We start from the raw sequence: 27,324 nt of genomic DNA, 5'->3' as shown, positions 1-27,324 counted from the left end.
AGGAGCCAAGGGTGATGGAGCCTCTGCTCTCTTTATTTATGTATTTTTAGTTTTTTTATTTTATTCGTTCTTTTTTAAATTCATTCATATTTTATTCAACGTGGGGCTTGAACTCACAACCTGAGACCCAGACTTGAGCAGAGATCAAGAGTGGGACGCTTGCCCAACTGAGCCACCCAGGTGCCCCAAGGCTCTGCCATCTTTAATACAAAGCTCCCAGAGTTACTTTGGGTCAGGTCATGATCTCACAGTTCATGGGATCAAGCCCCACATTGGCCTCTGCATGACAGTGTGGAGCCTGCTTAAAATTCTCTCTCTCCCTCTTTCTCTGCCCCTTCCCAGCTGTCTCTCTCAAAATAAACAAACTTAAAAAAAATTAAGAGATATGTCTAAACTGTAGTGTTTGGATCTTGATTTGAACAAACGAATTGTTTTTTAAAATGGGAGAAACTTGTTTACTAACTGGATTATTTAATGATAACAAGAAATAACTTATTACTTAAGTGAGATACAGTACTGTGGAGTTTTTTAGGCCTTTTTTATTAGCAATACAAATGGAAATATTTACATGTGAAACAAGAGGACATTTGTGTTTAGTTTCACAAATGAGAGAGAAGTGAGGCATATAGATGAAACAAAACTGGTCATGAATCAGTCATTGTTGAAGCCAGGAGATATGTACATGGGATTTCATTACAAATATTCACCCTATTTTTTGTGTATACGTCAATTTTTCTATAACAGAAAAGATTTAGGAAGAGCAAGAGAAACGAGGTGCACCAACTAAAATATTTTATTTTATTAAAAATATTTTTTGGGGCGCCTGGGTGGCTCAATCGGTTAGGCAGCTGACTTCGGCTCAGGTCATGATCTGACCCGTGAGTTCGAGCCCCGCGTCGGGCTCTGTGCTGATAGCTCGGAGCCTGGAGCCTGTTTCAGATTCTGTGTCTCCCTCTCTCTGACCCTCCCCCGTTCATGCTCTGTCTCTCTCTGTCTCAAAAATAAATAAACGTTAAAAAAAAATTTTTTTTTAATATTTTTTAATGTTTATTTTTGACAGAGAGAACATGAGTGAGGAATGGGCAGAGAGAGAGGGAGACACAGAATCTGAAGCAGGCTCCAGGCTCTGAACTACCAACACAGAGCCCGACGTGGGGCTCGAACTCACGAACAGTGAGATCATGACCTGAGCTGAAGTCAGATGCTGAACCGACTGAGCCACCCAGGTGCCCCAACAATATTATTCTTCTTAAATTGAATATAATCCAGTTGCATTTCACTTTCTGTGTGTGAAGAATACATTGCAAATGTGTTCTTAAAAAAGTTCCCTGGCACGGTTTACCGAGTAGTACCTATGTAGTCACACACAGTTATATATGAAGGGTAGAGTTGCAAGACAGGTTCTAAGTAGTTTTTTGTTTGTTTGTTTGTTTGTTTTTTACTTTTGCTATGGAAATTTTTAAATATACACAGAATAGAGAGAATAGTACAATGAATCCTTATGTACCCATCACTCAGTCCCAATGTCCATTAACCTAAAGCCAGTCCTATTCTATTCTTTCCCTCATTCACTCCCCCTTTTGTATTACTTTGAAGCACATTACATCATATCATGTCATCTTTAGGTACCTGAAGCATATTTCCCTAGAAGAAACAAACGTCTCACAAAATAATCACCGGATCATCACACCTAAAATTTGTTAATATAATTAAATAGGCAGTTGGTATTCAATTTTCCTGTTGCTGTGTATACATCAGCTTTTTTAGTTCCTTTTTTGAATTGGGATCTAATCCTCTCACATTGTGATTATTTCTCCTTCAATCTGTATATTACTTTTCTCTTTATTCAGATTTAAGAAGACAGATTATTTTTGACCTGTAGCTTTCCTCATAGTCTGGATTCTGCTGCTTACATTGCTGTAGCGTAGTTCCAAGTCAGATTTAAATATTAAAGAGAGTGTTCATGCACATTATGGTCAGGTTTCACCCAAAGTGGTGGTATTATTTTGGGCCCTGGTGATAACAGCTAGAGGTCAGGGGAGGCGGCCTTGCTAGTGGATCCCAGCTGGCTGTGAGCACCCTGTGACTGGCTGAGGTGTGCTTGTCAGGCTGAGAAAGCTTGTCTCCTGCCTCAGGCCCTTCCTGCTCTCTAAACTCCATTGGGCCTCTTGTTATGGATACAGTGTCAGACCATCCTCTACTTTTCCTTCAAGGAGAGGGTAACAATTTGTAAATGTAGTGGGCTTCCCCAGTTTATATTCCGAAAAGTCAGGAGTGCATGAATGTGACTTTGAATTCTGAAGAACACGTAAACCATGGTTTCCAGCTAGGAACGGGATGACACAGACTTGACAGTTCGTGATAATCATTTCCACATTGGAACTTTGTCTCTTGTGACTAAACACCAAGTTACATTTAATTTTTCTTCCCCTTCTTTTCTCCCTGGGGAGGACGAAGCTCCTGGGCCAAGGTCATCCTGTATATATGCGGTTCTTTACTCAGCCCTCACCTGTAACTGAGAGGCTGAGGCTATGTCTTCGTTTTGCATTCATCCTGATTTCACAGATCTGTAAAATCTTTGTGCCCCATCTATCCTCCAAACAGACAAGGAGAGGAGATTGAGAGGAGCCAAGAGTGGAGCACAGATGCCAACGGGTGCCAAGAAGAAGCACCGGCACCCTGTCCCCTACGGGGCAAAACCAAGGGAGGTCATTGCAATATCCAGATTTACTTAGATGAATCTCAAGTTTGGAATAGCACCCAGCCAATAGGACGCCTGGGTAACAAGGACTGAGTAAGTTCTGGCAGATGGTCTGAGTGAGGGCAGCATTCTAGAACACTACACATGTCAGAGTGGTGTGAGGAAATTGCTGAGAGGTTTTAAGCCCCTGAAGGATTTGAGGGTGGTGGCAAATTGCCCATGCAACCAGGGGAGACTGTGTGTGCGAACCTTGAGGCTGGAAGCAATGGTGGGGACCATGGACACCACCAGTGGATGCCATATACCACTTGCAATAAACTGTACCTCAGCTCATGTATGTGACCCACCAACGACCATGTGGACAACCACACTACAGAGGCCCCTCATGCACCGATGCTGCAGGGTAGTTAGGGTTCCTGGGGAAGTTGCTAATCCTCAAAAAAAAAGGGAAACAGAAGGGGAAGGAAAACTTTGAATCAGAATGAATATTTACTAGTTTTAAATGGAAAGATACTGAGTTATCTTCAAGTGGCAAGACTGAGCTCATTTTCCTTCCATCAGCAGAAAGGGGACTCAAGAGCTAAGTTTGAATTCCATCAGAAAAAGATAAAGGCACATTCCAGCACATCTGGGCTGTGACTATAAATTTTAAACTCACTACACAACCCACATTTATGTGTTTATTTTTAAATGTCTGTGTGCACTGTATTAAAAGTTTCATGAGGGGTGCCTGGGTGGCTCAGTTGGTTAAGCATCCAACTTCGGCTCAGGTCATGATCTCGCGGTCCATGAGTTCGAGCCCCACGTCGGGCTCTGTGCTGACAGCTCAGAGCCTGGAGCCTGTTTCGGATTCTGTGTCTCCCTCTCTCTGACCCTCCCCCGTTCATGCTCTGTCTCTCTCTGTCTCAAAAATAAACGTTAAAAAAAAAATTTTTTTTAAAGTTTCATGAGGGCACAGACCATTTCTTTTGTGTTGTGTATTCTTAACACCTAACCCAGTGATTAGCCTTGACAGACACTGAAGAAGGAGTTGTTGAATGAATATTGGACCCACACGCCAGAGCTACTTCCACAGTACTTAATACAGAGCAAGCTCATGATAGATGATCTTTTCCCTTCGTTCCTAAAGGAATATATATTTCTTTGGGGACAGTCTATCTTTCTGTTGAAATCCAGTTCTAACTTGAATGGCTCTGAAGGTAAATCAGCTATGTTGTTTTTTATGGGAGCTATTTAAGAAAATGACGTCCTAGTGTTTGTCTTCTCTGACCTTATTCTGTATCCAAAGGGTATATTGGATACAGCAGTAGCCATACCTGCAGATGCTCAGGGTTATTATGTGGAAGATGCTGATAGTAGTGATTGCCCCACCACCCACACAGTCCTGGCCCCTTGATTCCAAAACACTCTCTCCTTTTGCTTCCCAGCCTCAGATTCAGTCTGTTCTCATTCGCCTCTCCTTTTTCTGTGCCAACGCTCTTGTCTGCCCTTCCCCATTCACACCCCTGATCTTCACCCCTCTCAGGGCAGAACTCCTACCTAGCCAGCCAGCAGCCATATGTTTTGGATGGTTCTCATTTCACGTAGAGTCATCTCTGGAAAAACCAAAAGGGAATTTTATTAAAAGATGTCAATGTGCAATTGATTATCTATATCTTTAAACCATTAATTTGTATTCCACTTTATTTATAAAAGTATTTGAGGTAAGTAAATATATCTTAATAAAACATGTGTTGTAAATAAATTCACTAACAAGTAAAAAAAATCTGTGAGCTCTGATTTTTGACTTGGAAAATAGGGACCCCACAGTCCAGTATTTCCTGAACTTGCCTGGTAAGAATTACCTTGCTGCTGGGGCATCTGGGTGGCTCAGTCGGTTAAGCATCCAACTTCGGCTCAGGTCATGATCTTGCAGTCTGTGAGTTCGAGCCCCGTGTTGGGCTCTGTGTTGACAGCTCAGAGCCTGGAGCCTGCTTTGGATTCTGTGTCTCCCTCTCTCTCTCTGTCCCTCCCCTGCTTATGCTCTGTCTCTCTCTCTCTCTCTCAAAAATAAATAAAGATTTAAAAAAAAGAAGAATTACGTTGCTGCTTGTTAAATACAGATTTCCTCAGCTCTTCCCCTCAAGACTGATTGAGTGGGCCTGATTTTTTTTTCTTATGCTTTAGGTAATTCTTTTCATTTGATTTGATAACTTGAATAAAAATCGCCAATGTAGCAGGGATAGGGAGGATGAAAACTCATGAGGAATAGGGACATAAGTTTGTGGGGAGGGACAGAGACCTTTCTGAGTGAAAAGGAATTTGATTCAGTAGGGTTTTTTTTTAACAGTTTGTTTTTTTTGTTTCTGAGGTTTTTTTGTTCGTTTTTTGGGTTTGTTTTTAGTAAACTTTACCCCCAACATGAGGCTCAAACTCATGACCCCATGATCAAGAGTCACATGCTCTACTGACTGAGCCAGCCAGGTGCCCACACACTCTTTTTTCTTTTCTCAGTATGAATATATCTGTGTGAATGCTGATAATCAAAAGCACTCATGGCATTATGGAAAGATCGATGGTGGCAAATTATACTGAACTATCAAAGTTAAAAAAATAAACCGAAAATGTTGGTCAAGCTGTGTCAAGTAGTACCAATTACTTTTCAATGATCTCCTTACTGTTGTATCTTATTATCTTGCTGCACAATTAGGTATAACATCAAATGTGTCCGGTTAAGTAAGCTGTAAGTTTTAATTTGATTAGAACAGTAACTTGCCTCCCTCTGAATACCTATTTGTATCTTTATATATGCCATCTTCGTAGGTTGTCATGTATGAGCATGTTACCTTCTCGATTTTAAAATATTAGAAGGAACAGTGCATAGATAAGATCTTTCTTTATTCTTATTTTCTGAAATTTCAGGCAAACCCCTGTTGGATCAGTAAGTCACCCACTTTATAGTCTGTATCTTTTGAGAATTTTGTTCTTTTCCGCTCCATCCCCTTCTTGAATGGAATTCCACACTTCAAAAGTTACTCCACTTGGTGAAGAACAGCACTTACAGGAAGGGAAACCCAGGGAAACCCTGAAGTTTTGTCCTTTGAGAGCTCCACCCTCTGAGGGCTCCGTCACCCTTCATTCCCTACAGTCTCAGGTTCACTGGGAGGGAGCTTGTGGGGAGGAGAGCCTCCAGGGAGGTTGGCAGGTATGAAGGGCAGGGATGAGATTGGGGGAACTGGGACGCTGGGATGGGCTGCTGCTTCTGAAAGACCTCAGATGCTAGGGATATGTGAGGGCCTTGTGGAAGCTGACAGTCTGGAGACTTCCTGTCATAGTGTCCATTGCTTAGACGGTGAGATTATTAAAACCAGTAATTCCTAAAGTCACAGTTTCTGTAATAGGAATCTCTTCTCTTTTTTTTTAAAGTTATTTATTTATTTTGAGAGGTGGGGCAGGGCAGACAGAGAGGGAAAGAGACAATTGCAAGCAGGCTCCACAGTGTCAGCGCAGAGCCCGACGCAGTGCTTGATCTCACAAATCATGAGATCATGACTTGAGCCGAAATCAAGAGTCAGATGCTTAACTGACTGAGCCACCCAGGTACCCCAATAGGAATCTCTTAAGAAAACAGTACCATGTGAAAGGCGTTGCATAGTGCAGGGTTTAAGGCCCTTGTATTCTCCTCTCCACTTTCATGTCAGCAGTCTGGCTTCTGGTCAGGGACAGCATATTTTCTAAGCCTGTTGCCCTGAAAGCTATTGTCATTCAGAAAAATTCCCGGTACCTTAGTACTTCCCAAATGTTGGGTACTTTTAGAGGTTTGCAGCTGTGCAATTATGACTATTAGTTTAATACTACTCCGCCCGCACCCTACACCCTGTCTGCTTTTATGCAAATAACAGCATGGTGCGGGCTGATCAGGTACCGATGGAATGCAGCATAGACCTTGATCATATTATTCAGGAAGGTTAAATTTTGGTTTCATAGACTCACACTGCTGCTGCCCACATTTACCACTGTCATCATTTCCTCTCTTCAGATGTCCCTACAGAGTTTGGGACATCACTGAAGAATGGAAAAATAATGCCTTCAGAGTTTCCCACCTTTTCATGAATCAAAGGAACATGGCATTGATAGGAGAGGCAGATTGTATTAGAATTATTTGGGCCCTTAGTTGGATTTCCTTCTGGGCTGGATTTCAGTCCCTTCCTTTGTGTCTGCCTATCCATCTGTGAAGAGGGGAAAATTACACCTGTTCCTCATTTGCCTCAGAGGGATGGTACAAAGATTCATTTAAAAAGTCTGTAAAGGTTTTTGAGCACGAAAGAGTTATAAAAAAATATATTGTCGCGTCAGTGGTACTGACAAATATCTGAAATCACTTAATCTGAATCGCTGAAAGTGATTTCAGTCATCAATGTAGAGAGGAATACACATTTTTCACATACTCTGTGTGTTTTTTCCCAAGGTGTGTATGTCTAAGAGGAGAGAGTTTGGAGAACAGATCATCAGCCACAAAGGTAAGTTTTAAATAATCCACTTTCTTTTAACTAACTGTGTTCAGGCTTAAAGCTAAAGGAGATGAGCCAAAGAAACGACATGAAAAAAAACCCAGCAATCCTCAGCTGCACTGTGCAGACTCTAATATTTTTCTGGCCTATAATAAAAAATGACCATCTGAGTCAGAAAAGATTTCTTCAGGTCAGAAATGCTTCTTTCTGTTTTGTTTTGTTTTGTTTTGTTTTGTTTTGTCTAAGTTCTTGTGTAAATCTTTGCAAATCACCTGGACCTTTTTTTATTAAGTTTTTATTTTAATTCTAATATAGTTAACAGTGTTACATTAGTTTTAGGTGTACAAATAGTGATTCAACAATTCTATACATTACTCACTGCTCCTCATGGTAAGTGTACTCTTAATTCATCTGGACCTTATTTATTTTTTTATTTTTATTTTTAATTTTTTAATTAAGTTTTTTATTTTAATTCCAGTATAGTTAACATACAGTGTCTTATTAGCTTCAGGTATACAATATAGTGATTCAACAATTATATACATTACTCAGTGCTCATCATAAGTGTATCCTTTAATCCCCATCACCTATCCCCAACCCCATCCCCCGACCCAACTCTACTCTGGTGACCCTCAGTTCTCTATAGTTAAGAGTCTGTTTCTTGGTTTCTCTCTCTCCCTCTCTCTCTTTCTAGAGTGGCTGCACCAGTTTGCATTCCCACTAACAATGTGTGAGTGTTCCCTTTTCTCCACATCCTTGTCAACACTTGTTTCTTCAGTTTTTGATTTTAGCCATTCTGACAGGTCTGAGGTGATATCTCATTGTAGTTTTGATTTGTATTTCCCTGATGATGAGTGATATTGAATATCTCTTTATGCATCTGTTGGCCACCTAAAAGTCCTCTTCAGAGAAATGTCTGTTAATGTCTTCTGCCTATTTTTTAATTGGATTATTTGGTTTTGGGGTGTTGAGTTTTATAAGTTCTTTATATATTTTGGATACTAACCCTTTATCAGATATGTCATTTGCAAATATTTTCTCCCATTCTGTAGATTGCCTTTTAATTTTGTTGATTGTTTCCGTTGCTGTGCAGAAGCTTCTTATTTTTTTGTAATTTTTTATTTTATTTTATTTTGTATTTGTTTATTTTTTAATTTACATCCAACTTAGCATATATTGCAATAATGATTTCAGGAGTAAATTCTGGTGATTCATCCCCTATGTATAACACCCATTGTTCATCCAAACGAGTGTCTTCCTTAATGCCCCTTACCCATTTAGCCCATTCCCCCCCACCCACAACCCCTCCAGCAACCCTCAGTTTGCTCTCTGTATTTAAGGGGCTCTTATGTTTTGTCCCCCTCCTTGCTTTTATATTATTTTTGTTTCCCTTCCCTTATGTTCATCTGTTTTGTATCTTAAATTCACCTGAACCTTTTTTAAAAAATTTTTTTAATGTTTATTTATTTTTGACAGAGAGACAGAGCATGAGTGGGGGAGGGGCAGAGAGAGGGGGAGACACAGAATCTGAAGCAGGCTCCAGGCTCTGAGCGGTCAGCACAGAGCCTACGCGGGGTTCGAACTCACAGACCGCGAGATCATGACCTGAGCCGAAGTCAGACACTCAACCGACTGAGCCACCCAGGCGCCCTACACCTGGACCTTTTTAAATGATAAGTTTTCCTAAAGATTTGAAAAGTCAGTTGACACATATACTTTATTTTTTTTTAATGTCAATTGACATCACCCCTAAAATTTCAATTGTCAATTATGTTAGAGGCATGGCTATCACAGATATATAGGAAACACTAGTTTCTTCCAAAATATCAATTTACCTATTATTAAATTTTCATTGTCTTTCAAGGAGGTGAGTAACAGCTGTTTCCTGAAAATTGCTAAAATTGCATCAACAGCATGGGAAACAGAGTGAGGAAAAGTACAACAAATAACTATAAACTCCCAAATGCAAATGAACTGATTCCTGTTTTTTTTTCTGTTCCACAGCACTCAACCCTGATCTCCCATTATGAAAATGAACAACAAATGTTTGTTAAATGCCTGCCATGTGTGGGAATAGTCGTTTTCCTAGACTAGCGACATCAGCATCACCTGAGAGCTTGTTAGAAATTCAAATAGGAAGCTTTGAGATTGGAGCCCAGCAATCCGTGTTTTAACAAGCCCTCCAGGAGATTCCCATACATGTTAAAGGTGTCATTTAGAACTGGAATTTCACAGGGTAATGGTGAGGTGGGGACTGGGCTGGGCATCCTGTGGGCAGCATGGGATAGTGGCTGAGCACAGAGCTCATTCCTCTGACTCTTAGGGGGTGCACCTCTCGCCACCTCAGGACTTGCATTTGGGGAGGAGAATCATTCTTCTCTGGGAGTCAGATCTCATTCCAGATAAAATGCTCAAATGGGAGATATTCCAATTTGTGGTTAATACTGTGTGCCGGGAAAACAAAGCTGTTCTCTATTGCTGTCATGACATTCGCTTATGGAGCATGAGGAGGGACCTAAGAAGGAGTGAAAGGGGACAAGAGGGCCCGAAAGAGATTTGATCCCTACCATTACCATGTCTCCTTTCCACTACCCTGTCCCACAACTCTTTCCCCATTTACCTCTTGACCTCCCTGGGTCCGGCATGCTCTCCAGTGAATTTTGGGAGAGCTGAAACAGTGAAGGGGAGCTATGTACTAGAGATGGTGTAGAGAGGGAGGATGCCCCAGGCCAGTCCCTGCCTCACCCTTTAACCAACAAGATTCTGATTCCAAGGGCATGTTGCACCTTCACTAACCAGAGCTGTAAGAGTATTCAACCCCACTTCCTTTTGCTTTTTTTTTGGGGGGGGGGTGCGGAAAGCAATTCCTGGAAATAGAACTTGTCTTTCACTTCAACAGGATGTAACTCTGATGTACATTCCAATGTCAGCTGTTGGTGACCCAGCCCTCAATAGGAAGGCCAGCCCATCCCTACACTAGTCCTTGGCTGAGAGTGCCTGACTGCTTCCCAACTTCCTGAGGGGCACAGAGCTTGTCACTCCTCCACACACCGTCTCAGTAGTCAGATTTAGGGACCAGTCATGCTTGGAATCAGTATTCCCAACAAGAAAGCTTTCCTTTTGGAAATTTTTGATCTTTGCATCATCAAAGAGACTGGGAGAGAGCAGTCTTTAATTTTTACTTATGGCTTAAAATTAATATGTAAATATATGAAAGAGGGGAAACTGAGTGGACTCAGTCACTAGACATCTGAGTCTTTATTTCAAAATCAATTTTTTTGCAAGATGACTACTCAGCTACATACATTGAAAGAGACTAATGACCGAAGGACAGAAGACAGAAGGGTTGGTTTATCTGGGTTCCATATAATCCATATGCAAGGAGATAGATTTGTCTAACACTAAAAAAACCTCAACTAAGTCGTTTTAAAGCAAATACTAGCAACATTGCTTGAATCTTAGATTAACTAGAGGGGTTTAACTATCCCCAAAGAACTATCAGGCATTTATCCAGTGGACTGTGGATAAACCTACAGTTTGCTTTTTTAGGTGGCGGGGGGGGGGGGGGGGGGTGCAGGGGGGGATTGAGGGTTAGAAGTAAATTGGTTTTTAAAAAGTCCCTAATATTCCTTAATCCTCAATTCCATTTTTCTGCGTTTCTTTGTACAGCATATCTATATAGGGTATCTGTTAAAATTCTGGTGTTTCTTTGGTTACTAGAGTTGCAATTTTTCTCCGAAGCCTCTATTGACATATGAACTTACTGACAGAACTTACTGTTCAGAATCATAGAACTGTTTATAACTAAAAGGGACTTCGAAGATTATAGTCCAACTTCTGTTATCTTACAAACAAGGAAACCAAGTCCAGAAAGTTTGAGTGACTTGCCCAAGGTCACAGAACTAGATGCTAGTGCTGAGACAAGAATTCTGGCCTTTTTTTTTTTTTCTTCTTTTTTTAAAGTAAGTGCTGTGCCCAATGTGGGGTTTGAACTCACAACCTCAAGATCAAGAGTTGCATGCTCTACAGACTGAGCCAGCCAGGCACCCCAAGAATTCAAACTTCTTAACTCACAGTCAAGGACTGAGTACATCGCCCTGTTACTTTGCTAGTTTGTTTTTGTTTGTTTGTTTGTTTTAATACCCGAAATTCTTTACCCTCTTGAGATTCCTGGAGCATTTTGCCAGTATGGTGTGAATATCAGGCTTTTTCTTAAGCAAGGAGGATTTGATACTATCAAAGAACACCTACATGGGGAACTGCTCCCAAGGGTGGACACAGATTAGATGAACATTTGGAAAGCTGGAGAGAAAGGTGACACATTGCAGGCTTTAGGCTGCCATTAGGACTAAGTGTTCTGATGGTATTCTTATTTCTCTTTAAGAGCAAGAGATCTGATTCCTCTTCCATTCTTTCAACAGACCCAGAGACCAGTCTTAATTAACATAAATATCTTGGATTTTTGAGAATGAGGAGGGTTTAAATTTAATATGGTTACAAAAATTAAATGAACTGAAGGGGGAACATTAATGGAATCCTCAATTAAACTTGAAAAAAATCACCTACAAACGCATAGTCATTTTGGCTACTAACCGCTTGGATCCTCTTGAAATGCACTGAGCTAGTTATTTCTCTGAAGTAGTCTGTATTAGCATGCACCTAGAGAAAGGGTCAGAGGTTTACGTTTTTGGGGGTTTTTTTTCTTTCTTTTTTTGGCACGGTAAAATCTTTTTCAAAAAGATTTTCTATGATACAGATTTTTTTTAATACTTCAGGTCAATTCATGTTCCCTTTGTATATGGTGATTCATGGTAAGATAAATAAACCACCACTGAAATTTGAAAAGAAGCTACTTAAGGAAGATCTTTAAGTAGCTAATGAGTCAGTGTGTATTCATAGAACTTTGATCAGTGCTTGCAGGGACTATTTTGTGCTGAGAACAAAGACACCAAAGAGATAGGGCCACTGGGAGGAAACTGGAGGGAGTGAAAAGGCTACCATGCAACACTGGAATCAGGAAATTCCCAGCCCTAATAACCAAAGCCAAGTGCAGGGGAGAGCAGCTGGAAAAAATTCGGAACCACAAACAGGTGAAAAATGCAATTCTTAGCAAGGAGAAACACCTTTTATTTTAGATTACCTACATATTTTCAGTGTACAGTCTTGCCCAAGAAAAGAGGTTCATTTGATTCAACAGCTGAAGGACAGCCTGTCATTCCCCCCTCCCCCAACAGCTGACACTCACTGGAGGGACACCAGAATCTTCTGCATCGGAGCATTACATCTTACAACAAAACATTTAATTTTAATTGAAAGTATTTTCCTAGGAGGATTGAAAACACACACCAACCCACCGCTTTCGGGATGGTAATTTATTTATGTAGGTTTTGTTTATTCACGACCTAGATTGACTGATGTGGTTCCTCCAGGAATTGCCCCTCCAAAGGCTCTGACAATAGGTCTTCTGTGGAGGGGACTGCTGGGAGAGCGTTCAGCTTCAGTAAAGACAGCTTTCAGGGAAAGCAGGAGCTCAGGGTCAGGCTGCCAAGATTTTAATGAATTGCTTCAGATATTCTCTCTCATGGCTTCCACTGTGTTCAGAAATCTGAAAGAAAAATAATAAATCTGCATACAAAACACATGGCAGTTGGACATAGAAGTTGCTGCACACACAAATACCTGTTACATATTTCTTTTTAAATGGCTAAGTGCCATTTAAAAAATGTGTACATTTTTTAATGAAAGTGTTTCTGTAATAGTTATTATTTAATCTTTTTCCATCTATTTCCCTATGAAATAAAGTCATATGATGGCTCTGAAAAAAAATGTTTCATTTTAGTAATTTTTTTTCCTGAGGCCAGTTAATGGAAGATTCCTATTAGGGAAAAAAGTCATTGAAGAGGTGAAAAAATACAGTGTTCCATCATGCTTCTGCTTTTATTCGACTATGGCTTATTTTCAGTCAGTTGGGAGTATTCACTTCTTTTTTTTTTTAATGTTTATTTATTTTTGAGAAAGCGCAAGCAGGGGAAGGGCAGAAAGAGGAGGACAGAGGATCCCAAACAGGCTCTGTGCTGACTGTGGAGAGCCCGCCCATTATGGGGCCAAAAGTCAGGAACAGTAGAGGTTATGACCTGAGCCAAAGTTGGACGCTCAACCAACTGAGCCACCCAGGGGCCCTAAGGGAGACTATACTTCTTAAAGCACAAGGTTAATAAGTTCAGAAACTTTCTTTGCATTTCTTTAAATGTAATCTAATTTAAAGCCTTTACATCTTCTGATAATTTGATGTTTTAAATCCACCCACCCATGTCATTATTTAAAGTTTGCTCTTAACACAAAAATAATAGTTTTTTCTCTGGGAAAAAAATAAAAGTTTATTTATTTATTTTGAGAGAGAGCGGGGTGGGGGGAATTGGGCAGAGAGGCAGAGAGAGAGGACAGAGAGACAGAAAAAAAGTCTCAAACAGGCTAGAGCAGTCAGTGCAGAGCCTGACACATGGCTGGGTCTCACAAACCATGAGATCATGACCTGAGCTGAAATCAAGAGTCCAGTCAGCCACTTAACCGACTGAGCCACCCAGGGACCTCAACGAAAAAAAAATACTTTATAAAGCTTCTGAAACACCAGTCATTTTGAAAATATTTTGTTTTTGTTTTTTATTTTTGTTTACACATTTTTTTTACATGTATCTATTTATTTTGAGAGAGAGATGGCTGGGGAGGGGCAGAGAGTGAGCGAGATAACCCCAAGCAGGCTCTGTCTACACTGTTAGTACAGATCCCATGAACCTCAAGATCATGACCTGAGTTGAAATCAAGAGTCAGACGCTCAACCGACCAAGCAACCCAGACACCCCATGAAAATATTTTTGTTTTAAAAATATTTTTCACATCTTGAAACAATCACAAGCTTACAGAAAAGTTGGAAGTATCCTATAAATAACTTTTTTTCTGAACCATTTGAGAGTAACTGCCAATCTGATGTTCCAATATCCTCTAAAACTTTAGTATATATTTTCTACAAGCAAGAACATTCTCTTACATAAACACAGTAGAACAATCAAAATCGGGAAACTAACCTCAAAACATCATTACCACCTAACCCTCAGACCCATTCAAGTTTATTCAGTTGACCCAAAGATGAATTTTATAGCAAAATATCCAGGTCGTGATCATGGGGAGAATTTAACTGCCATGTTTCTTCAGTCTCCTTCTGTCTGAAATACTTTGTCTTTCAGTGGCTTTCATGACCTTGACACTTTCAAAAATAACAGTCCAATAATTTTGTAGAATATTCTTCACTTGGGTTTGTCTGATGTTTCCTCATGATTAGATTAAGGTTATCATTTTGAGGAGTGATTATATACTATAATTTCCATTTGTTCCATTACTGATGTTGTTTACTTTGATCCCTTGATTTAGGTGATGTATACCAAGCTTAATAAGTATTTTGTGGGATAGTACTTGGAAATTATCTAGATATCCTGTTCCACATCAGATTGTGTGTGTGTGTGTGTGTGTGTGTGTGTGTGTGTGTGTGTGTGTGTTCCTATGGTTTTCTTTTTTATTTAACATGTTTGTTAAATTAATTCAATTTAACAAGGAGGCCATTAGACTGAAGTGGCTCTAATGCCATGGTGGCTTTTGTAAGCAAATCAAAATCTAGGTCTATAAATGACTCAATGTTATGAAATCAAAACCCAACGAAAACCAATCACAGTCAACCAAGCTTTAAGCTATAGCCAATCAGTAATTTCCTTACTCTGCTTTCTCCTTTTCTCTATAAAAATTTTCCCCCAGAAGAGCACTTCTAACCATTTCCAGTTTGGTGCTGCCTGGTTTCAAATGGATTTTTTTTCAAATAAAATGTTAAATTTTAATATACCTATTTTTTTTAAGTTCATAATCCTTTGTTGTAATTGTTTATTTTGATACTCAGATTATTCCAGATTTGGCCATTTGGGAGCCCCTTCACACTGACTTCTGTGTACTGACATGTCTTAATCATACTTGAATAATGTTCTTGCTTTCTGGCACTGTGAGATGTTTCACGTGCATCTTTTTTTCTTGTGCCAGGTGTGTTAACTGATACTGGAGGTATTGCTGTTCCCAGGCTTTCAGTGGACAGAACTAGGGAATATATATGTATACGCATTTACCCATATACACATTTATGTTACATCTACATTTCTGTCTATTTCTGTCATCATCATCTCTCTGTCTAGTGGAAACTATAAGTTTACACCAGTACCTCCTATTCCAATCCAACACTATGTAGTTTATTTTAGCTTTTTTTCTCTTTTTTTGTGACACCCTGGCCTAACAGTAACACAACTTACATTATTCTTAATATATTTACTTAACTGATCAATCCTCCTGTAAGTAGCCAAACTCTCATCTCAGCTGCCATTCTCATCCTCCTACAGATGCCCTCCCAAGCCATTTGAAATGTGATACCCCATGCTGGACAACCCCCACCCCTCTGCTACCTACATGGATGCCTGCAATGTTTGTATTGGACTGGATTCTGATACCTCCTACTGGGTGACTCCTCCCACCCCACAAACACTTTATCCACCCTTCTTGGGCTCTGAAATCCAAATTTTGGCAGACACCCTGCCCTCAACCCCACTGTGTAGATGCTTACCTGCCTTTGCCCCATCTGATGGCTTAAGGATGTAATTGTTTAGAAACAGAAGAGGAAAGGGAATATAGGGAATTAGGGGCAAAAAAAAAAAAAAAAGAGGAAGGAGAACAAGGAAGGAGAAAGAACAACACTTATGTTGAAATAGATCACAAGTAAGCAGATTAAGTTTTTGTTAATGTGATATGGTTTAAATACAAAGAATCTAAGAAGCACTTAGAAATGGAGTGCTGTCTGACATAGAATGTAATACGTTTTTTCCTGGTCTTGACAAAATCCATGTATTACAGGTGGCAGCCCAACTTTCACATGATTATATGTTTTGTGGATGATCTTTTCATATTTTGTATATCTATTGTTCTTCCTATTTGAGATACAGTAATTCCACCCAGTTTTAGTATTTGCTCATCAGTAAATTTCCCAGGAACTTGGTGAAGCGTTCTTGCTGCCAGAAATGTTCAGTACCCTTTCTGTTTCATCCCACTTCTTCCCTATCCCATGATTAAATCAGACATAATTCCTTTAGAATGTATTCAGACTGTTGTCTGGTCCATCTTGTTCAAGGTCAGTGCTTTATTTCCCTCAAAATCATAAGGCTATCATTCTTTGTAACATTTTCTTAAAAGATCTACGTCAGTCTTCTTTTCAACAAATTACAGGGAGAGGCTCTCATACTAACATCACAAATGATAAGTAAGCAGATTTAAAGTTGTTCGATCAGTCACTGCTAAATACAGTGTCAGCTCTCTATGGAAACATGTAAAAACAACATATGATGGGCGCCTGGGTGGCTCAGTCGGTTGAGCGTCTGACTTCGGCTCAGGTCATGATCTCACAGCTGGTAAGTTAGAGCCCTGCGTCGGGCTCTGTGCTGACAGCTGGGAACCTGGAGCCTGCTTCGGATTCTGTGTCTCCCTCTCTCTCTGCCCCTAACCCACTCATATTCTGTCTCAGTCTCTCTCAAAAATAAATAAACATTAAAAAAAAAAAACAAAACCATATGATATCCCTTAGCATTCAGCCATCTCCACAACAACACGGGGCAAAAATTGGCACAAACATGGTTCCTTAAAACTTGAACAATACTGTTATTATCAAAATCAGAGTGAAGATGTGTGTGTGTGTGTGTGTGTGTGTGTGTGTGTGTGTATAAAGCTACTTTCAAAATTAAAAAATTAAAGGTTTAAAAACTTTCACATAATTACATTTCTCAGAGATAACTATTGTTAACAGCTGAGACAGTCTTTGGACTTCCATTTGTAGCTGGTAAGAAATAGGACTATATCTTCTATTTTTAAGCATATCTAAGTATGATTCCTTTCTTAGATGAAGAAAGTGTGTGGGATGTTATGTGATTCATTTTAATTTTTAGGACAGAATTTAAAAATACTAAAAAATGACTGTAAAAACATCCTTATCATAACAGAACTTGGAATTGGTGATTAGGGACATATGGATTACCCACCTTGAACATTTTGTAGGTTTTTAAAAATTCTCTAGAAAGATGTCATATTTTTTCCATCTCCAGTTGTTTAGATCTCTAATACTGTTACTAGAGTTACATTAAATAAAACACTGAGAAGTCTGAACATAGGTAAAGAAGATCTTGACTTAGATGTCCATTTATTTTATTAGGATCACTGTGTTCTGATGTGCACAGAGCAGGCTATTTTTTTGGAGGACTCTTGTACTCATGGATCTTGGAGTGAGGTTTCTGCTCTGCACCATATCAAAACAGGTTTGAAACCAATAATTCAGACACAAACAAACAGAAAAGGAAGAAGACAACTCTTTTTTTTTTTCATATATGGTATTAGAACTGTTCTTCTCAAACTTTAATGTGCACATGAATCATCCAGGAATCTGTTAAAATGCAGACTCTGGGGGCACCTGGGTGGCTCAGCTGGTTGAACATCCAACTCTTGATATTGGCTCAGGTCGCGATCTCACGGTTTGTGAGTTCCAGCCCCACATCAGGCTCTGCACTGATGGCATGGAGCCTGCTTGGTATTCCCTCTCTCTCTGCCACTCCCCAACTTGCTTGCTCTCTGTCTCTCTCTTTCTTTCAAAATAAGTAAACATTAAAGAAGATAAATTGCAGACTCTGATTCACTGCCTTGCTTCACCTCTTTCTTGCCTTGTGTTTGCACCTCCCCTAAAAAGTGTTGGCACTTTAATTTTTACCAGGCTGTACTTTCTGGAAGTCCTGGACTACCAGCCTTTTCATTTTTTCTAAACCATCCTGCCTTCAGTTCCTGATTTTCTGTGGTCTGCCACTGGAACTGGTGGCCCATGGCCTGGTTCTAACTTACATAATCTGTACTCACCCCCATGTTAGACTTCTCTCTGGACTCTGGGGTGTCTCCACACCTAGCACATCCCAGCCTATCCTCACCGGCCCCTCCTTGGGGGTGAAAGGAAAGTAGGAATACACAGGTGGAAAGATCATTGCAATAAGCAGCAGAGCTTTACAATTCATAGTGTCATCTGTGGACCGGCAGTGGCAGCATCACCTGGGAGGTTGTTAAAGTGTAGAACCCAGACTGCCCACTCAGAATCTACAGTTTAACAAGATCCTCAGGTGATTTGCATGCTTATTCAAGTTTGAGAATCCCTGATTTGACGTGCGGTTAGCAAAAGTAACTGAAAATCCAATTCAAACGGGCTTAACACAATAAAGGAAATCTGTGGCTCCTGTAATTGAAAAATGTGCTGATAGAATGAGTTTCAAGGGTGATCAGATCCAGGGGTTCTTTTTTTTTTTTTTAATTTTTTTTTTAATGTTTATTTATTTTTGAGACAGAGAGAGACAGAGCATGAACGGGGGAGGGGCAGAGAGAGAGGGAGACACAGAATCGGAAGCAGGCTCCAGGCTCTGAGCCATCAGCCCAGAGCCCGACGCGGGGCTCGAACTCACGGACCGCGAGATTGTGACCTGAGCTGAAGTCGGACGCTCAACCTCAGGACTGAGCCACCCAGACGCCCCAATCCAGGGGTTCTTAAGTCTTTAGGGCTCCGGAACTCTTTTTGCTTATCTGGGCTTTTTTCCCTCCATGCCAACCCCATTCACATTATTTCATTTTATGTTAATAAGAATAATACAAAGATACAGGACAATGTAACTGTTAAAATAAAAAACTTGTTATGATCATACCACTCTTTGGTGGAAGCTACCAGAACTTTGAAATGATAGCCCTTTAAAGCTGAGACCCTTGGCTGCAAGTAAAATAAAAGCCTGACTCAATCTTGTTAAACAATAGAAAGTTTGTTATCTTTAATCTCAGAAAGGCCAAAGGTAGGGCGGGTGCCAAGAATGACATGCCAGGGCTCCCTTTCTTTGCACTTCTCTGGGCTCTGCCCAATTCCATCCGTGGATTCCGTCTTCAGACCAGAGCTAGACTGGTGAAGTTCCAGGAATCATATGCAGGCCTTCAAATACATAAAGGCTGAAAAAGACCTTTTCCCATGTCTCCTTTTTAAGGAGTAGATAAATCTTTCCCAGAAATAACATCGCATAGGTTTCCTTATAGCCCATTGTCTAGGATTAGGTTTCAGGCTCATGATAGAGACCTCTAATTACTTGTGAGCATCCATTCTCTCTGCTCTCTTCAGTAATATTATTCTGATTTTATATGGACATATGGCTCGCCAGCTAAAGACTAGATTCCCTTGCTTCCCTTGCATCTATATTTGGCCATATAACTAAGTTTTAGTCAATTAAATGTAATAAAAATGTTAGGTAGAACTTCCAGGAAGTACCCTTAAAAAGAGAAGTAGCATCCTCTTTTATCTGTCTTCCATTCTGATTTCCGGAACGCAAACAAAAAAGGTTGAAGCTTTTACGGTCATCTTAGATCATGAGGATGAGGATACACTCAAAGAGCTGGTAGAACAAAAAGCTGGAAGAAGCTTGGCTCCCTGATAACTTTAGGGACTTGCCCTCACAAGTATTGTACTGCCCACCTCCAGTTATGTAAGAAAATAAAAGCTTGTATGTTTGATTCACTTTTAATTTAGGTTTTCATTAACCTCCGGTGAACTTAATCCTGACTGATGCACTTGCCCATTCCCAAATCAATCACCGGCCAGAGGATGTGTTACCACCTGACTGGTGGCAAGTGGATTTGGGGGAAGTCAAATGATCACCACATTAAATATTTATTTACTTAAGTACATATTAAATATTTCCATTAAAAAATAAATTATTATAGGGAAGCGGCCTTCTCAATATCTACATATATCTACCTTGTTGTGAGTGAGCATCTTAGTTACTGAACTTTAATGATTATTTCCTGTGAAGGGCAGAGGCACACTTTACCTTCATTTAGATTCTAATGGACATTCTGGTAACTTCTATTCATTTTCATGAAAAAATTCTTAGCTGTGCTTTCAAAGGATTAGCCTCCAAAATGCAGGGTTTGGTTTTGAGCTGATTCACTTTTACTTTTTTTTAAGTTTATTTATTGATTTTGAGAGAGAGCACATGGCGTGCAAGCAAGGGAGGGGTAGGAAGAGAGGGAGAGAGAATCCCAAACTGGCTTTGCACTGACTGCAGGGCCCCACGTGGGGCTTGATCCCACAAACCTCAAAATCATGACCCGAGCCAAAATCAAAAGAGCCAGAAGTGTAACCGATTGTAAGTTCTGCAATTTCTCACTGTGGTCCGAGAATTCCACCCCCAGTCGGGGTGTGGTATTTGGATGACTAGAAATCGTCAGGCTGTAAGGTAAGAGTACTTTAGTTCAGTTCACTGGATGTATTAACACAAACACCAGTAGCAGGAGACTTGTTGTTCTGAGCCCCCAACTTTGTGCTTAATTAACTTTGCTGTTTTATACCAGACACTCACTTCACCTTTTTGAGCCTCAGTTTCTTCTATAAAATAAAGGCCTTGATTACAAGATCTTTAAGTCTCCAATTCTGTGCTATGTGTGGATTTTAAGGAAGACAGTGGCTTATTTCTAAAATCCTCAAGAAGCAGAAATATTTCTTCTCTCCCCAAAAGTCAGTTCCAGTGCCTGATGATTATGTAAGGCAGCTTTCTTTTGTTTCCAGCTTTACTGATGTATAAATGGCAAATGAAATTATATATAAAGTGTACAGTATGACTTAATACACATATACATTGTGAAATGAGAACCATAATCAAGTCAACACATCCATCAATGAGGCAGCTTTTTAAATAAAGAGGATAGCACTGTCTCCAGTTCTGTCTTCTCTAGAGTTGAAGGATAATCCGCTAGGATTCTTCTATTAACCCTTCACAAATCTTAAACCAGTAAGTCACCATTCACCAGTCTTTTTTCCCTAGCAAATGATCTTCTGAGCTCAGCCATTCATGTACTCCTCCATAGTTTGGGCCTCATCTTTCTGCTATCTTGGTTCTTATGTTCTCTATGTTCCTTTTTACTTAATTTTGAAGAGAATTTTTATATAATCACTGCTTGATGAGGATTATGTATGAGGATAATATCAGTCTTGCTTGGCAAAAATAGAGGTTAACTATGGGGGGAAAAAAAACAGAAACTTAACTGAATTTTAAAATAGACAAGGAAAGACTTTATGACAAAAGCAACAAGCTTCATTTGGTATGAAGCATTTGTTGTAGTAGCTCCCCATGACTTCAGTGGTCTTCCTTTTGTGCAGCAGCATTATCAGTAGCCTCAAACCTTTCTGTTAAACCTGCATGCACTTTACAGGTGGGAAGATGTTCTCAGGTATGTGGTGGTAAGTAGTGGGGTTCTACCTGAAATCATCCACTACCTCAGGTGGAGACGCATGTCTCTAGGGCAAAATCAATAGCTTCTTTTACCTTGATTTAGGATAATTTTCAAACCTTAGCCTAAGAATCACCTGAGGTTCTGGCTAAAATGCTCATTTCTGAGCCTCACCCAGGTCTATACTAGAGCCTAAGAATTGTAAAACAACTTCCTAGATGATTGCATGGCAGGCAGTTTTCAGAGCCTAACTTTGAGAAACATCTGATAAGGCTTTCTTCCATCTATTACTGTATTTCTTTATTCTTCAATAACTGTTGAGCACTTTTCAGGTGCTCTGGTAGGTGCCCCTGATAGGAGGCAAAAGGGCAGAGGGATGTGCCAAGACTCGAGATTCGGTATTCACGTCTTGAGGCAGTATATGACTATGAAATGAGGCACACTGGCAGTATCTTTCTAGGAGTTCGGGGTTGGGAATATTGCTGTGGGCTGAAGCTGTGAGAAGGCTTTGTGGATCCAGATTGGAAGGACTTGATTTTTGTTTTCTTTTTTTTTGTTTGTTTTTCAGAGGAATCAGCTTCTGGAAATTAGATCAGTCTGGAGGTGAAGTTCTAGGTGCAAAGGCTGGAAAGTCCCTTAAAGTGTAGGCACTTTATCCTAGGGCCATCAGCTGTTACTCAAGGTCTTCTGCCTAGGGACATGAGGGTAGCCTTGTTTTAGGGAGTAATAACTGGGTGTTGATGTTCAGGATTGAATCTGTCAGTGCCAAAGGCACAACACCCATTAAACTTACTGAGGGTGCATTCATGGGAAACAGAAGAAAGCTAGGGGCACTTGGGTGGCTCAGTCAGTTTAGAGTCTGATTCTTGATTTCCACTCAGGTCATGATATCTGGGTTGGTGGGATAGAGCCCCGTGTTGGGCTCAGTGCTGGCAGCGTGGAACCTGCCTGGGATTCTCTCTCTCCCTCTGCCTCTCCCACTCTCACGTGCACTCTCCCTCAAAATGGGTAAATGAAGTTAAAAAATCAGATCACACACACACACACACTATATATATAATACGTATATATATAAAAAGCAAAGTGGTGAGACTAAGAAAACACCAGATTTATTTGTAGGGGTGGGGATGAGAAGGTGTCCTGCCCAAGATAGAAGAATGAGAGCACTTAGTCACAGCGGGAATCCTAAACAAGTCAACAATTCAGCTTTGTAAAAGCCAGTTCATAAAATCCTAAACAATTCCTTTTGTAAAAAGGGAACCTCTTGAACTGGCAGAGGACCTGTTTATGTTAAGATCGTTAACCCTTTCCAGGGTCTCAGTATCTCCCTCAAAATAGAACTATCTTCTTCACAAGCTCCCCGATGCTACCTAAATACTGCTAATGAAACCTTATCTCCCTGCAGCTGGGTCAGTAGGCCCGGGATACTGCAGGCTTCGAGCCCCGCGATGAACTAGAACCTTCTCAGGTGATCCCGCTAAAATACCTCTCTCTCTTGTCAAGTGGTTTCCAACTTTGCTGCAGAGGAAGCACCTGAGGATTTAAAAAGAAAAGAAAAATAAGCCTAGAGCCTCCTCTAACGCGCAGCATAGTTTAAAAACCATCGGTTCAGCGACATCTCCATGGCCCTTAAATCCCTCCACTCATCTGCCCTCCGCCCGAAGGGCGCACGTAGAGGGTTCGCGCCGGGTGGGCTTGGTCGCCGTGCCCCAGTCCCCTTTCCTCCTAGTCCGCGGTGCCGAGCTCGAGGCTCCGGGCTCGGCGCAGGCCTGCAGGAGGCGGCGCCCCGGGCTCCCCGGGCCGGGCCGCAGCAGAACCGAAAGCGGCTGGCGCGGGAAGGCGGGGGAGAGGAAGGAGGGGCGGGCGCCGCTGGGGAGAAGGGCGAGGTGGCGCGCGGAGCGGAGGGCCGGGAATGCCCGCGGCGCGGGGCCCGAGCCGCCCGCTGGCCGCGTCCGGGCAATGGCTCTCCGTCTGGTCTCCGATTTCGACCTCCGGAAGGACGTGCTACCGTGGCTGCGGGCGCAGCGGGTGGCGTCAGCGGCCGCCGGGGCCCGAGGCGGCGGCCCAGGTGCTGGAGGCGCGCGTCCGGGCCAGGGGCGGGGGGCAGGTGCGGGCCGGCGAGGGGTGAAGTCTGAGTGGTTCCTGCCGAGGGGGTTCCCAGGACCGGAGGGGGTAGGGGGCGTTGACCAGAGGGGGAGCTGCCTGCAGCCCCCGCCAACCTGAGAAGGTTGGTGCGGAAGGGGTGAGCTTCCCTCTTTGGAGTCTGTGCTTTGCCACCCTCACCCCCGGGCACTGGTGCAGGTCGGAGGGGCAAGCCCTGGGCAAGGTCGCGGCTGTACTGCACTGCTTATTCTAGCGAGTCCTCCAGCTTCTGGTTCACTTGTTGCCTAGTCACTCACCTTTAATAGAAAGGCCGAGGACACTAGTGATACCTCAGCATCACCTCATCAGGGCAGGGCGTGGAGGAGCACGATCCTCCGGTCCAAGTCTGCAGGGAGTGGGACAGGGTCTTCTGCGTGCTTCATTGGCATCTCACCTGCCTGGGAAGGTTCATCACCCTTGTAGGGGCTCTGCCAAGACTGGGGGCTCCTGGAAGTTCTTGCGTTATGAGAAAAGATGAATCAAGGCCACCAAGAAGGCCACCATAGAAATACTTAACGGTTGCACAGTTTTTCCTCACATTGGTGAGGTGTGTTTCTGAGCGAAGTGGACGTGCCTCTTCAGATGTGAAGCGCGAGAGGGCAGGGGCCTGCCTGCAGGATGTGAGCAGTGAACTCGAGCCTCCGGTTTTCCAAAGAAGCTCCAAGCCCATCGCCACCAGCCCAGAACACTAGCCTGTGCGGGCTAGCAAGAGGAGTGTGAGACAGTGACAGGTTTGCTGTTCTACTTCCTCAGGGTGAATGAGAACACTTCCTTCACAGTTGAGGCTTTGGTTTTCATCTGTCGCAAAAAATCTTTTGTTTTGGTTTTGATGAGGGAGAGAAAAGTGACTTTTGAGCCTTTCCAGCATTAATCAGTCAAAACTTTAAAAAAAGGGGAACTCTGATTTCTCAGATTTTTTTTTTTCTTTTTAAGAAGCTTGCTGCAAATAATGATCCATTCTCAAGGCTTAACTTCAGCTTCAAAAGCTATGCTACCCTGGATCCCATCTTGTTCACAGGAGCTTTTCAGTGTGTTTGCCCCTGCCCTTGTTTTTCCTTACACGCTATAGACTGCTGGAGGGTGTTGTTTTGGAAGGGTTATCTCGTATCTACAATTTCTTTCTCCTTAACTCTGGTGAAAGTTTTCTCTCCCTGCCTTCTGTCTTCACACCATCCTATGTCTTTAACAGAATTATTTGTAGGGTAGCTTGTCTTGGCCTGTTGGTTGTTAGTTCCAAATAAGGAGTCATCTTCCTGTAGCTTAACGCTTGAGTTTGTTGTAGTGTCATTATTAGTAACGTGTAGCTTTTTTTGGAAAAAAAAAAATTCGTCTCCTAAAGAGTTTTGGAAGCTTTAACTTTTTAAAATACAATAGGCAGCCCCAAGTCTGCTTTCCACCACAAAGTAGTTTTTTCTCTGAGCCTTCACCTCCTATAGCTAAATGGCAGGTGTCTGCAAATGAGAAGTTACGCGAAGTGTGAAATGCCAGTCTTGTGTTTCAGTAATGTGTGTTGTGATTGAAAAGCTCTATGTGAGCCAGTTCAGCTTTAGCTTCCTGTGCCTTTCACTCATCTGTGAAGAAATATAAACTTGTGTATTGACATTCCGCTGAACAGATGCACTTGGGTTCTCAGAAGGTAAACCTACTAGAAATACCAGCTTTTTCTGATATTGGTAGTATTTCCCTCTTGCAGAGCACCTTGGCAAGATTAGTAGCTCTGTTATGCTAACAGAATTGTTACTCCTTTCTTTTTTTAAAAAATGTTTATTTATTTTTGAAGGAGAGAGAGATGGAGTGTGTACAGGGGAGGGGCAGAGAGAGAGGGAGACACAGAATCCCAAGCAGGCTCCAGGTTCTGAGCTGTCAGCACAGAGCCCGATGCGGGGCTCGAACCCACAATCCGTGAGATCATGACCTGAGCCGAAGTCAGACGCTTAACCGACTGAGCCACTCAGGCACCCCCAGAATTGTTACTCCTAAGGATCACCAGTGGGTGGTAGCTCAAAAAAAAAAAAAAAAAAAACACAGTTAATTCCTCTTCCATAATTTGTAGTACTGGCAAGGGAATCTGGGATTCTGATTTATTTCTAGCATGGTTATTACTCCACACATTTGACAAATTATTTTCCTTTCAAAGTCTCAGCTTTTCAAATGTAAATTATAAGTAATTATACCATTGTAATGTCTCTTCTCTACACACTTGCTTCCTAGATTTGAAGACTTAATATTTTTACATCAACAAATACAATTAAAGATTTCTTAGTGGTGCTAAGTAATACTCTCTAAGTATGACATATTCCTGGCAAAATAGCCAGGGAGCTGGACTAAGTTAGCCATGGAAATTAAGTGCCTATGTGATAGTATTTTAGTCAACCAGGGGTTACAGAGTAGGGAGATCAGATTTGGTTACTACGTACGCTACTGGTTCTGGGTTGAATTTGGGAAAACGGTCTTTCCTGAAATAAATAGAAAAAATGTTTCTTTTAAAAATTAAAACAATTATACAAAATATTTTAACACATATAAGCTATACATAACAAAAACCATGTACCCACCTTAAAATAGGATAATATCAAGACTTTGGAAGGCTCTTGTGTCTCTCTATCTGATCCTATTTCTCTATCCTTCACCTCTTGGAGGTAATAACTACTTAAACTTTTATCTTATTTGTAGTTTTAAGCTATATAAATAGGTATAGATCTCCCTATGCAAAATATCATTTCATTTTGCTTGTTTGTGAACTTTAAATGAAAGAATATTATATGTATTTTTTGCTTTTTTTTTTCTTCTTATATTCACAGTGCTATAGGTCATTATTTTTCACTGCTGTATAGTATTCCATTGTGGGAATACACAATGCTATGGTGGACATGGAGGTGCCCTGCTTAGATCTTCCTTTCAAGGAAGGGCTTGTCCCAGGTGCTGAGGGTAGTTAGCAGATAATCTTCTGTCAGCCCCTTCAGGGATTGCCTCCACAGAAGGTTTCCTTCCTCACCCAAAGTCAGGATGTGTTGGGTGTGGCCCACTTTTAGTTAGGGACTAAAGTGGGATATAAAGGCCTGACCATTTTGACTCAACACAGGACAACTTTGACAATCCATTTCAGTTTGAGAGCTTCTCCAATAGGGGATTCTGAGATTACCTGAGGCTATGGTAGCTTGTCTTCTCCCCACTTTGTGGACCTCCTTCCTTCTTCCTCCTACGGGTGTTAATCCCACATCCCTGAACACTCACTGGTAAGTATCATGGATACTAATCCATCTCAGGGTGCTTCCTAGCTTTGCTTATGCTTTTTCTATTGGTGACATTTGGGAAGTTTCTGGGGTTTGCTATTACAATCAATGCTTTTACTCACTTTCTTATGCATGTCTCCCGGTGCAGGCATGCACAGGTTTCTCCAAGGTGGATATCTAACTGGAGTTGCTGAGTCACAGGCTATGTACCTCTTCATTTTTCCTGGGTAGTGCCAAATTGTTTTCCAAAGTAGTTGTTCTTATTAACAACCCCATTTGCAGTGTAGAAATGTTTTTGGTACTCTTGGTATTTCCAGATTTGTAATTTTTTGTCAAATGGGTGAGTCTAAATGTTATGTCATTGTGGTCTGAAGTTGAGCATCTTTCTCTATTT

At 41.3% G+C, this 27,324-nt stretch overlaps 1 protein-coding gene across 7 annotated transcripts in view; it reads left to right on the top strand.

The window, feature by feature from the left end:
• GSAP (gamma-secretase activating protein) overlaps nt 1-27,324 on the top strand; it is a 205,123-nt gene that overhangs the window by 91,907 nt on the left and 85,892 nt on the right. For 4 of the 7 annotated variants that reach the window (XM_053898189.1, XM_053898185.1, XM_053898190.1 and 1 more), the window contains exon 1: nt 23,397-23,623. In XM_053898189.1, coding sequence (XP_053754164.1) covers nt 23,515-23,623 — 109 coding nt within the window. In that variant the 5' untranslated portion in view covers nt 23,397-23,514. Of the gene's footprint in view, nt 1-1,060; nt 1,227-7,148; nt 7,201-23,390; nt 23,624-27,324 lie in introns of those variants that run through there. The other 3 variants (XM_053898187.1, XM_053898188.1, XR_008420570.1) reach the window with 2 other exon arrangements.

Source organism: Panthera pardus, unplaced genomic scaffold, assembly GCF_024362965.1.
Source record: "Panthera pardus isolate Hobbes unplaced genomic scaffold, ASM2436296v1 HiC_scaffold_8, whole genome shotgun sequence".
In the NCBI taxonomy this organism is placed as follows: domain Eukaryota; kingdom Metazoa; phylum Chordata; class Mammalia; order Carnivora; family Felidae; genus Panthera; species Panthera pardus.
Note: the sequence above shows the minus strand (reverse complement) of the source record. Positions and strands in the feature narration are given on the sequence as shown.